Source organism: Mastigoproctus giganteus, chromosome 5 (genome assembly GCF_048544385.1).
Source record: "Mastigoproctus giganteus isolate SK-2022 chromosome 5, ASM4854438v1, whole genome shotgun sequence".
In the NCBI taxonomy this organism is placed as follows: Eukaryota; Metazoa; Arthropoda; class Arachnida; order Uropygi; family Thelyphonidae; genus Mastigoproctus; species Mastigoproctus giganteus.
This window is the reverse complement of record NC_143579.1, coordinates 110,973,156-110,986,910: the sequence shown is the minus strand read 5'-3', so window position 1 is coordinate 110,986,910 and position 13,755 is coordinate 110,973,156. Positions and strand designations below refer to the sequence as shown.

At 38.2% G+C, this 13,755-nt stretch overlaps 1 protein-coding gene across 1 annotated transcript in view; it reads right to left on the bottom strand.

The window, feature by feature from the left end:
• mspo (M-spondin) overlaps positions 1-10,500 on the bottom strand; it is a 55,609-nt gene extending 45,109 nt beyond the window's left edge. The window contains exon 1 of the mRNA XM_090373403.1: positions 10,269-10,500. Coding sequence (XP_090229529.1) covers positions 10,269-10,458 — 190 coding nt within the window. The 5' untranslated portion in view covers positions 10,459-10,500. The remainder of the gene's footprint in view (positions 1-10,268) is intronic.
• Between the last annotated feature and the right edge of the window lie 3,255 nt (positions 10,501-13,755).

Here is a 13,755-nt window from a genome sequence, read left to right as displayed (position 1 = left end):
AAAAAAAATCAACGAGAAGTGTGAAAGTAATATTCTAGGTAATTTATATTCTATAAATTGCTTTTTTTCTATACGATATAAATATTTAAATTTATTCCTTCCCAGAAATGCTTTTCGCAATCAATAATACCATTTTCTTTACTGCTTGAGCACTTCTATATAAATTAGGTATTTAAAAATATATATTTCTATAATTTTCACTTTTATAATCACAGCTTCTCTGAATGGTTCTTGTTCTTTCTCTTCTCAAGGTGGCCGGCCCTTCGTGGCTTAATTGGTAATAAGGCGTGCTGCAAAAGAGAAGCCTTGGAATTCACGAGTTGAATCTTAGCCGATGGCCGAAAAACATTTTCAGCAGAAGAAAACTTTCTTTTTCATCCTGCTAAGCAGACACACTCGATTTTTATAAGACAATCACACAATAGAATTATACGTATAATATGGTTTTATAAACATATAATACAACACAGCGGAATAATTAATACATAAACGGCAATATTTCCAACAAATTAAGAAAGAAGTTATACATAAAAATACAAAGTTGTTTTATGTCTGCAATTACGTATATTGTTCAGTCGGTTTACTGTTTGTGATTTTTCGCTGATTTTTCTCTGGAAAAAAATCAGAAGGGAAGAAACTACGCAACCTTCGCCAACTCAACCACCTTATGTAAAACAGTCCATAAAAATTGCTAATATCGTCGACGAGATTCGAATTCGGGCCTTTTTGACGCGTTGAGGGAACAACGGTGTTTGTGCAATCCTTAGGGGTCTTGTGGACACAATTGTGGACATAATCCACGCCGCCATAACCTGATCTAATTAACAGAATCTTCTCCAGTGAATTGCTGTTCAGGACAACATAACAAACCATAAAAGAGGAACGAAATCCGAAGAAGGCGCGTTTTTGGTACGAGGGAGGGGAGAAGACCAGTTGACTGATGTATATAAAATTACTGGATTAATTCATCTGGCAGCACAAGGATGTTCTGATCAGGAATTCGGACGAGGTCTTGCTTTATGTTCCACATTAAACGGAAGTATTTGGCCCTGAGACGATTGACGAGATCCTCAAGTGTTAAATTTGTGTCCGATATGAGACTAAGTTCTTTCTTTTTTCAATTTTCATAACTGGAGATCCAACAGTATCAAGGAAGGAGTTCTGGAAATGCATCATCAGCGTATTTAGGGCACAAATTTCACATAAAAAATATAGCAGGGGTTTAATATTCTTGTAAAGGCGGGATCGTTAATCCAACGGGTTCATTAAATTGTAAGGGATGAAAAAAAGAAAAACATTCGTATTACGGCCATCCGAGAATAACCTTATCCACCTATGTGTATTATATCCATTAACTGCGCGTGTTCTCTGCTCCGAAGAAATTTATTATTTCATCATTCCTGAAATATACTGCAAGTCTTCGTGTTTTTATGATCTTCTGACTACCCAACTAAATTTTAATCCTATTCACTGCGCCTCTTTCTTTTTCTCAGAAGTCAAATCTTTGTTCCATATAATATTGCAGGTTATACTACTGTTTTTATTTTATTTGGTATCTTCTAACCTGTCATCATTCTCCATTATTATCTAGCCTGCTTTCTTAACTCTGGCATCTCGCTCAACTCGTCTCTTTATGGCTGTCTTCTAGAGCAGTATTGGTCAGCCATCTCTCTCTCTCTTTCTCTCTCATATATATATATATATATATATATATATATATATGTCTCTAGAGCAAAGTTTCCGGCATCCCCCCATACTTCTCCTTCAACCCATGCACGGTACTAAGTACTATAGGTTTTGATACCTTTCGTGTTTTGGGTTTTCATAAAAAAAAAAAAAAAATATATATATATATGTCCACATCACTGAAACTAAAGGAACTTACTAGATAATTTCCTTAGGGGATTACTAGATAATTTTGTAATTCATTTGCATTTCGAAATTAAATTATAAATGCGTGTAGCCCAGAATTAAAATGAATTTATAAGAAAAACATAATATTAGTCATTAATTCATTTTAAATGAAGCCTTTTATCCGGATTTTACGAAAAAGAAACTTGTGTAATGGATCTTCGCTGTTACCAATATTAATTGAGCATCCCAGGTGTGGTGGTACACAAGTAAATAACTTTCCATGCCCAACTTCACTTTATCTCAAGGCCAATGGGCACCTGACCTGTTTCTCACTTAGATAATTAAGGTTATGCTTGGCCTTCACCTTATTCCAATTCAGGTGATGATTAGATGAGTATTCCCAATTGTTTAGAAAAGGTAGATGGCTCTAGGTTTCCGGGGCCATCTACCTTTCGACAATTGACTAGCATTACTCTAAAGCATTTAAACCAGAGAATGACAGTAGGCAACTCGCCATTAGTTAACCTGCGGTCGTTTTAGGTAAAATCAGAGCTCCACAAAGTACATAAGAGAGTTTTCTTTCATCTTAATATACAAACGTATGGGCAATCTGAGGAGTACAGGTTAATATGAATATTGGCCTCATCCTTTAAGATTTGGACAACCCAACATCTTCAGTATCAAGCCCTCATCTGGCTTCATCCTCTATCTTCTATTCAGATCTATTTCTTGTGTCTTTGACATGTCCGTACCGTTCTCAGTGTTACAGAAGCAATTTCTAAAGTAAAATTGCAACTAATTATTTAAGTAATGTTTATAGTTCTAATAATTAAATCAAAACTAAATTACCATTTATGTAACAAGCGCATAAAGCATGAAAAGTCGTTAATAATAATAATAATAATAATAATAATAATAATAAGGACAATGTCAAACCAGAGCCTCCAACACCACCCGAAGATCGGTATACCCCACTCAACCTAAGCTAGGAGTCCCCTCCCAGCGAGATGAAGCTAGAAAGATGGGCAAGGAAAACACTCCATGGCAGACACCACAATGATCTTCATCAAGATCACATAGATAAAATTGCTTCCAATGCATGGCTCAAATCTCTCTTCCCCGAGACTGAAGGATTCATGCTCGACATCCAAGACCAAGTAATCAACACCGGAAACTATAGAAAATACATCGCCAAGGAGCTCGGATTGTCAGATAACACATGTCGACGATGCCACCTGGCCTCAGAATCGATCTAACACATTACTGCGGAATGCAAGGTGACCATCCAGACTGAGTACACTCATAGACACGACCAGGTAGCCAGGATAATACATCAGAAGCTAGCGAGGAAATACCAGTTGACCAAAGAAAGCGTACCATACTACAAGTACGAACCCCAGGCAGTACTAGAGATACCAACCCACAAGCTGTACTGGGACCGAGCCATAAAAACGGATAAGATAATTCCGCACAATAGACCGGACATAACCCTTGTGAACAAGAAGGAAAAGGCTACCTATCTGATTGGCATAGCAGTGCCCAACACTGGCAACCTCCAGAAAACCCACGAAGAAAAAATCAGGAAGTACACGAACCTAAGACCTAGGAGATCAAAGAGATGTGGCATATGCAACAAGTTGCGACCATCCCGATCATCGTGCCAACCACCGGTATGGTGTCAAAGACCCTACATAACAGCCTAGCATCAATAGGTCTCCCAGCGAACACCTACAAGAAACTCCAGAAAGTCGCAATCCTGAACACCTGTAGGATAGTGAGAGAGTTCCTCGACCAACCATGACACCAGACATAACAACAACAACCACCCTGTGTACTTGGTAGCAATACCCGTCACGAGGTGGAACTCCCAATCGGGGAGAAAATAATATAAGAGCAGCAATAATAATAATAATTGCTAATATCAAAATGCACATTCAAAATTTGCAGTAGAAAAGAATTTCTTGAAAGTTTAAATTTCAAAAGAAAGTGATATCGTCCCCGCCCACCCACCCACACCTCCTTAAGATGAATTGCCTTTTTAAAGTCGTTAGCTAATCAAAAACAGTTATTCATATTCCTGATGCATGTAATATTAATACAACTGATATGGAATTGTTGCTCCATAAAAACTTGGTGTCGAATCCTCATGGTTAGAATAGATTTCCCTGGACAGGCACAATTTCAATTGTAATAAATGGTTTGCTTGGCTCTCTGGCAAAGTCAGCGCGTCAGCGCATCAGTGCCTCATAAGAAAAGAATTCATCAGAAGTTATACTTTTTATCCAAGTGGTTTCAAACCACACAGGGACAGAAATCTGCCGCTGGCAAAATCCCAGAATAAATTGAAAGTTTTTGGGAGGTCATAAATATCCTTGTCATTCACGCAGAACAGCGGCTGTCGCCGTACGATGTAGCGTTATGAGTCATCGAGTGCACCCTTTGTCAGAGCAATGACTCGTAAGAAACCCAACAAAAACAGACAAATTAGTTGGCATCCGGCTGCATTCTCCATTCAGGATTTTTTCCTGCCTGCCTCTTTCTGAATTCCAAACGAATGAAACCATTTCTTACAAGGCAGATTGAGGAAGTGGCATGCCAATTGTATTGCTAATGCATCTCTAAGTTGTAGAGACCGATTTGATTTCTTCAGAAATGCCGGGTTTAAAAAAAAAAAGATTCCGGTATTGACCTTACGTATTTCACGTTGCATAATTGTAGGAAATAAAATGTCTTTTCCTTTTCTTCAGAATTTTTTAACGTAATGCCCCTAAAATACAGGCGACGTATAATCCGAGCAAATATTGGTTCCCTCTTTCCACACACTTATCATGCGGCTAAATTAATGGCCGAATTAAGCAGTTAGCCAAGTTTTTTCTCTGACGTCGAAAACTGAATCTAGAAAAGAAAAGCCAAATGATTTACACTTCGGAAGATGAAAACAAACAGGGTATTGGACAGTTAATACTTCTCACACATCAAATGTTCAATTTGGGCTTTGATAACAGTAATTGTTCTTAATTTTATGCTCAAATTATTCTCAATTTTAGTTTTAAATTCAATTTTATTCAGTTTTTAATTCTATTTTAGTTTTACTTGATAAAAATAAATTGTTAAAATTATTAAATAATAGCAACAACAACAATAATAATGAATTACAATTGACTACAACTTTCTAGCCTAAAATCCTTCATTCTATTGGATTTCATTATGGCTGCTTTGCACAGTTACGTTGTTTGGGTTAAATAAGGCAAAACACCTACGCCGGTCCCGTGACTATAACTCGAGGGTCATAAACATTGATGGAATATTAAAACAGATTTTCCCGAAGTTTCTCTCCAAGGGTCACTAACTCTTCTCGTCCATTACGGAAAAGATTACGTATTAAAAAAAAAAAAAAAAAGAGCTCAAGGCAAAGACAAGATGCACGAACTTGTGTCATTCATCCACCCTGGTGTCATCAGTATTTATAACCGGAGGTGAGTAAGAGAAGGTGCGGTGTCACAGCAGGTCTGAGTCACTCACCCACGGATAGAACAAGTATCAACCTTCATCCTAGGAGAAACAGAATTTACGGACAGACAACTAGCTTGGTGTATTTATAACGGTAGGTTTATTTTTGTAGGGAACGATCTTTTTAGGGGATTTTAGTTTGTTTGTTTTTTAATTGTTAGACTTAGCGGTTAGAATTTGGTAACTGCGAGTGAAAAACCAACGTCTTACTTTGTATTCCACCACAGAACCCAAGTTCCTGATGTGTGCATATAAGACCTTGAAGTCATAAAAATAGGTCAGCTAACGCATTGCAAAACTAAATTTACTTTAGTTTGATTACTGGAGCCTTCCAAGAGTTACAAAAAGTTCTGACTCTCTCAATGCTGACCAGTTAAGAAGAATTTCAGTGTAAAAGGAAAGCAAAGCGGTTGGCATATTCTCTTTTCCAGAATACATCATCCAACCCTTCTTTGATACACAATTTTTATCACCATTCCTTTACTCTTTTAATTTTGCTGTACTTTTAATAGATCGGGAGAGCTAATGAGAAATGTGTGCAGTCACCTTTTAACTGTGCATCTGTATCATTAGCTGTCCAAATGTGACATTCCTCGAACACACTTAATCACATTTGGTAAATTTTCCTTTTGAAAGCAGAGATTCGGTGAAAGCATTTTCGATTGTCCTCGCTCATAAAAATTGAAAATTCGAATGGCTTATTCCTTCATGGAAAACAGATGGTTCCAACTCCTTAATATCGCATCATTTTGCAAATATATTGTAACGGATGCTTGTTTTAATTCTTATTTCTTCACGCCAAGCTGAAAATGATCTAAAAATCTTGAAGCTGAAAATCTTGAAGCTGAAAAAGCTGAAAATCTTGATCTAAATAGAGCTTGTTCCATTTGTCGTTGGTATGGTGCAGAACAGTTGGTAAATGAGGTCAGTGTCTGTAATTTCGGTAGCCTTAACCAAAGGAGTGTCGTAACAAAGGTGGAGCTCTTCCACAAAGGCTATATTCCTCCCCCCCTCCCCCATCATCACCCACAACACATTTTCTATCAGATACAACAAAGTATAAAAAAACGCCTACTCATTCTTCTGCCCGTTTCTTTCTCTTCCCAAACAGCTTGGTCACAAGAAGCCTCCTTTTTTTTCCCACTGGATGCTAATATCGCAGATGGAAAATCTTCTGTTAATTTCCAATTGTCTCTGACAACTTAATGGCTCCTTTCCGATCAAATAAAATGATCTGCATTCAAATAGCAATGCCTAAATTTCTTAATTAATCAATCGGCATTATTTTGATAAATTCGGTACTTTCTTATGTATGCACGTTAAAATACATCACAGTTAACGATTTGCTATTTCCTTCATTCCAGGCTTTATCTACTATAATTGGTAGTGCGCCTAAACCAGTATTTGGATTAGCAGCATCGACAATGAAAAAGTGGATAACAGTTTCGAAAGTCACACCTCTCGGATGGCCATCCGAGAGGTGTGACTTTCGCAAGTGGACAAACAGCAACCGCTGAGATCGAAGAAATTTTACTGTTTAATCACTCAAGTCGAATTGAGTGACACTGTCGGTAACTGCCATAATGCTATCGAGTTAATCACCAGCAAGCTTGAATACAGTACTGTCTGTGCTTTGTAGGCACAAAGCGGAGAGTAAAGGGATCTGTTCGGAACTTCTCCAGCCGTATCAAACAGCCCGAAAACAAATTCCTTTCGCAAATAATGCTGGGTGACGAATTCTGCGGGTTCACAGAGATTCCAAAGAAACTTGACAGTTAGGCTGGAAGTCCATAAAGATTTTTTGGACGTGGGCCATCATGTGGATGAACCAGTATTAAAGTACAAACGTGTCATCAAAAGGAAAGGCTGTGGTCACTGTTTTTCGGAACATCCGTTAACCGATCCTTGTGGACTGCCGTATTTCTTTGTTCCTCCGTCCTACAAAGCGAAAAATAATTATCTTTTACAAAATTAAGTCGCAGTGAACATATTGATTAACCTGGGAATAGTCAGATTAAAAAAAAAAGTAATAACAATTAATTCTTAAAATTCATCGACTGTTAATTTGAAGAAACTGTGGACTAGTTGCGGGTTCATGGAGTAACGCACGAAAACATACACGACCCAGTGGCAACTGTTGTGGTCTGATCGCTGCAATGAAACAGTTCCAAAGCTACTGTAAACTTCTCTGGCTGCGGTGGTCGTGCAGACTATAAACGGAAATTTATTATTTATTTTTTCTAGACACAGTAACTGAAGGCCTCATTCTAACAGAGTACTTAGGGAACGCGATGAAACCCAATAAAAATCATTTGGATTATAACATAGGTAAAGATGGGGATACATACTGGGTGCATATCGTAACTATAAATTGTAAATAATTATGAACACTTCAGTGAGGTGGTGACTCCTCCTGAGATTTCAGTCAGGACCTAAGACTTGGGGCAAAATGTAAAGAAAAAACATACAATTTTTTTATCATAAAGAAAGAAAGAATTCTGAAGTCGATCCCAATCTTCGAAGAAGCCTGAAACGGGGAGATCTTAGGGTAAAAATTACTTGGCTCGAGATACAGGACTCGCATTAATTTTCATTCTGTGAAATTTGTTAGCCTTCCAAGCATAAATGTTCATATTTAAGAGTCTCTGTAGTTTTATTTCTAATAAAAATACTGCGAACGTACTGTATACATTGAATTTCATAAATACAGTATCTAATTCTGGTTAGAAGGTCCAATGAGCTCTTTCTGTAAGATCTCAAATTTCTTGATAAATCTTCTACCACTCCTGTGATTTTTTAGCCTTCCTTTTAAAGTTCAAGCAGTTTTCCCACACGTAGTGTGAGTTTTTAATATCATCTTAAGTTTTTAATACTAGTACGTAGTCGATTTGCTGAAATAATGGCAAAGAAGCTTAATCATTGTTGTATTTTTATTAAAGTTGATATATAAGAAGTAGTTAACAGTCTTTACGGACTACGCAAAAAGAAAAGTGTTTTATACTGCTTCAAAGACATTAAGGGTAAACGCCACTTTTTTCTGTTCCCCAGAAAATTCTGCAATATGCAGTTTACTTGTTTAAATTTTCGCCATCAGACGTTGGTGTACTGAATCTGTAAATTGCGTTTGTTGTATAGTTCGATTTGCATGTTTTGTTGGATAATAAACCAGAGTTTCCAGGAAGCAAACTCGTTCAGCTCTCGCTCGAGATCAACTAATTCGGCGACGAAAAAGGCCCTCAAAAATGACTTAGTTTCTGACGGGATTCGAACCCAGAAATTTTCCACACGGTGCGTAACCACTTTGCTACCGCAAGCGCTAGCGATTTGAAGTGGAACCTCGGCAGGTTAAAGCGGTCACGTGAAGGATGGCTATTTGCTTTCATGTTTTATTTACACGTTAATGAATAGCGTCGATTTTACCTTCAACATAATCAACTTATAATCGCCGCAGTTCTTTCCTGTCGAATGACAGTTAGGAGTTGGCAAACAACACTGTCAAACCTGTCATTTATAACACACCGCAAGAGATAATATCTCTGTCAGCTGTCAAGACTTTTTTTTCTTTCGTTCACTGAGAATCATCCTCCATTAACACATCGCCATCCGGGGAGTTCGTCAGAAGACGGAGAGAACCCGGTCTCCAATGGTGATAAGAAATCAATCATTTTGCTGCTGTGCGAACAGAAATATTCGACACGTTGATGGTAATCAGTTCCTTACATCTTCTCGTACTTTAGTTTGTCTTTCGGGGGGTTTGCAGTTCAGCATTATCCCTTGGGGAGTAACGGGTGTGACGTGTCTAATTCAGTTTTACACTGATAGCAGTTCATGTTTTTCGTGGCTAAACTCGCATTACGTGAAAGACACCAAGTGTCATTATCGTAATGTGACCAGATATGTTTAGGATAGTTTAAGCTTTTACTTTTTTCCCTCTTTGCAGGCAGTGTCTAGAAATCCTTGAAAATATTGGTCCTGACATTCAAAAGATACTGTTATTTCTCTCTCAGTACTGAACTGTGAAAACTGAATCCCCGGGTTCCAGACTTGATTGGCTCTCATATGAATTAAAGGAACTGAGATATACTGATCGTCTCATTCAGTTAATATTTTGTTAGGAGTTTAAGGAGTTCTATCCGTGCTAGAACAAAGCAAAAACAAATAAAATATCTACTGTAGTTCATATGACAGATTAGTGAATAATTAGTGGAATGTATTAAATTTTAAAAGATAATTGGCCTCAAAATTTAAAGCTTATTGCTATTATTTAAATATTTTCGGTTAGGAAAATTATTTTACATACTTTATATTATTAGGATAACTATAAAAAGAACCGCACCATTACAGGATTACTGTGAAATTACTTCAAATTTTGGCATGGTTGAGCAGTGGACGATCGCTCTTTCTCAACATCGGAAAAGACCTGGGTTCGAACTATCGCGAAGGGGGAAATTTTTATACTCCCCCACATTACAACTGAGTTAGTCGGTCTTGGGAAAAGGTTGCATGGTTTCTAGGATTTGAGCCAAATATGGACAGAAAAATGATACATTTTCTAGCCATTTTCATGGATCTATAGGAACAAGTAAACAAAATTGCTAATAAAATAAAATATAAATAAATAAAATTAATTTCGATGATAAAAGAAACATTACAGAATTTTCTGTCAAAGTCATGCTATAAATTGATTAGGTGATACCATTTTGACCTGCGCTTCTTTTCTTTTCCTTACATAAAATTACTTTCAGTAAGCCATGTAGGACAAGAGATACCCAGTATCGGATGTCCTCATGATGAAAACCAAACTTCAAACATTAAAAGTAAAAGTATTAACATCACAAACGTGAGGCAGGTTTGGCAAACACAAATTTTTATAGTGCTTAGTAAGAAAGAGCCGATGCACTTACCAACGAGGACTGACCACTGAGCATGAGGGCGCCACTTGGGGTACTGTTTAGGAAATCTCTCCTCTGACCACTCGGTGTGCAGCATCATTCTGTACACAGCCAGTTGGTCTGCGGGACACCCTGACTGGGCCTCTGCCATCACGTAAAGAGTGACAGTTGACAGAAGGAATAAAAAATTTGGGCTTGACATTAGGCCGGCGAATAAGTTTCTCCACGAGTCCACTCTGGTTTGCTCTGGTGCAGGTGTCAATAGTTCCGCCAATATGTCGCTCCTTCAACTCACACCATGCTGCCCTCCTTTATAGCCTACGGGTTATTTGCATTACCGCTACGTCACTCACGTGTGAGACTTCTGTCCTTGCTACCAAGACTCGGGATAGGAGGAGTTCGTTGCCAGGCAACGACTCTCTCTCTCTTTCGAGCAGTTATCCAACAGAAAACAGTTACACAAATTATGAGTAAAGTTAATCACAATAATTAAATCAGTATTTTACATAACACAAAACATTAACTACATGGAGAAATGCATATGGTATTGATTAATTGGTATTAAAGTAAAATTGTTAATAATGCACTTTGGGTATCTTTTCTACCATCACAAATACATGAAAAATATGAAAATACATGAATAATTAAAAAGGAAAAAGAAAAGAAAAGAAATAAATGCACGCATTAGCTGAGGAATATACTATATATCGAAAAATATTAGAACCCTATCACATAAGGAGTGTACTAATTATTTAATCTTATTCTGTCAGCAACAATAATACTATGAGTCACACATGACCCGTGACCATTTGGACATTAGTAAATACCAGAAACTGGATTAGTCTAAAAGTAGTGAGAATATCAAGAGTGAAACAATTCTTATCTTCGATAAAGAGGTGTATTTTGCTTAGACTTTGAGAGGAAGCAATTGAAGCCATGCGCAGTCACTAGTTGTATCTTTAAATTGTATATATTATTCGTTTGGTTAGTTTATATTTTCCATGAAAAAAACTATACAACCTTCGCCTACGGCGTGAAAAAAAAATTCTTCCATTATCGACGGGAATTGAACCAATATATTTTCTCCGCAGGATGGAAAGTGGATGAACAATGACTGTAGCCTTCAACAACGAGCCATTTTGATTTTCTGAATCTCCAACGAGCCATTTTGATTTTCTGAATCTCCAACGAGCCAAAAGGAATAAAATTGGAGAGAAAAGCAAAGACATCCTTTCCTACCTTTACACTAAGCGCCATACCAAAGCCAACCACCATAGGAAATTCCCAGGTGGATCTACTGCAATTACTGAGCTCGAATTCCTGGAACTGTGGGAAAATAGTTTAATAATAGGCCACAAATTGGCAATTCCGGAGGGTGCAGGAAGTACCCGATGTATAGACACGACTGGAGGTGTATCGCCTCTCAGTGGTCATTACAGTGATGTAGTGAGCAACGGAAATTTCATGAAGCCTAATGGCGCCTGCACGTCTGGCGTATACGATAGGGCTGGAACGGGGCTCTGAAGATTATCGTATCATAAAAATGATATTAATTAAATCCTCTGCTTCCTTTTGTACGGCCATGTACTCCTTGATTCTCAGTTCGGAGGGTAAGAAGCAAAATAAACTTGCTACTCGCTCACTTTATACTTAATTATACGTACTCCTTATAATTAAGCTAGCAAGCCAGCAGCGTTGTAGCGTGTCATATCAATGTGTATGAAATTAAGGAATAAGCACTGGGGTAACCCCAAAAATCTCTTTGCCAGCCACCTTGTGGCACGTGGATCGATGGACTCCGATGCCTGATCTAGTAGATTCTTTTGTAAAGCACTATTTACACTCATGTTTAATTTGGAAATTAGAATAGTATTTTTTCTGTTCTAATGTAAAAAAACATACAGCGCAGTACTTTTTCTCACTCCATGATTATTTACTTTATATACAGACAAAAATAATTTCGCTCATCCTAGAACAAGATAATTTATATTATATCGTCAGCCACACCATAAACCCTAATAATTCTGTTGACTTGGAACATGTGCAGTTGACGAATCCGTCTCCACACATTAAAGGAGCCGACCGGGCTGGCCGAGTGGGTAAAGTACCTGCCCGGCAACCCAAAGGTCGCGGGTTCGATTCCCGCCTCGGGCTTGGATCAAAGTACTGCAAAAACCTTGGGAGGTGCAATATGGCCACAGAAGCCGATGCGCCAACAACTACCAAATCAAAAAAAAAAAAAAAAAACATTAAAGGAACAGTCCTCCATGTTCCGTAGATCAGAACTTTTCCGGCCACACTGAATGCTTCAATATATCCAAGATCTTGATGTAGACTCTTTTAGGTTCCAATAGATGTAATTCAATCCTTCCGCCACAAAACAACAATTAAGGCTTTTCTACTCTGTTGTCCAGTTTCTTAGCCCTGTGCTATCCACACCTTACTTTATTTTTGACAATCTATTTGAATTTAAAATGATTCATGAGTGAGATTTCCATCTCGCCATTGTTGTACTCCGTTTCTAGACAATTACAAGTAATCCAGAAATCTAAAACTCGTTAACCTAAGTCTGTGTTAGGATAACCACGAACAAAAAAATATAGAGCTTTGCTTTATTGCCAGCTTTGATCAAAGTTGGTATAAAGAAAACAAGTTAGGTGATATACGTACAAAGGGTGCTAGGAAAGTTTTGCAATCAGCTTTGTTTATTTAATTTTTTCAAAGTAATTTCCTCTACATTCAATACACCTCTCCATCCTCCGAAACGAATCTTTAAACCAGTTCTGCCAAGTTTCACTAGGGAGTAAAGCACACTCGTTGTCCCAAGCCCGTAGAAGGTCCTCATCACTGGAAAACCGCCTCCCTTTTAGCTTCATTTTCACATGCGGGAACAGTGCAAAGTCGCAGGGAGTAAGGTCTGGACTGTAGGGAGGGTGCTCGAGAAGTTTCAGTCCTGTCGTGGTCAAATATTCGGTGCAGGCTTTGGCGAGGTGAGCTGCAGCATTATCGTGATGGAGGTACCAGGTGTCCATTCATGACTTTGGCCGCAGGTTCTTCATAGATCCAATGACTTTAGGCAGGCATTGTTCAGTATACCACTTAGCTGTGACTGTCTTCTGCGTGTCCAAAACGACACGTTCCACAATTCCACTCGATTTGAAAAATACAGCTATCATTTTCTTCTTTACAGATCGGGATTTTCTGACCATCAAAGACCCAAACTTTGTTTTGAGCCTTGGTCGGCAGATCGTAATAGTACAGCCAAGTCTCGTCACCTGTCACGATGTTGTTCACATACCGAGATTGTCCCTTATCAAACTTTTTTAACATCTCCCGGCACCAAGTCACACGTCGTGTCATCTGCTCTTCAGTCAGTTGATGCGGCACCCAGAGAGAACAAAGTTTCTTCACGTGCAAATGATCTTGCAGAATCGAACGAATTGCTGGTGCATTTAGGCCCAAAGTATCCTCTATCTGTTGGTAGGTCACTCGCCTGTTT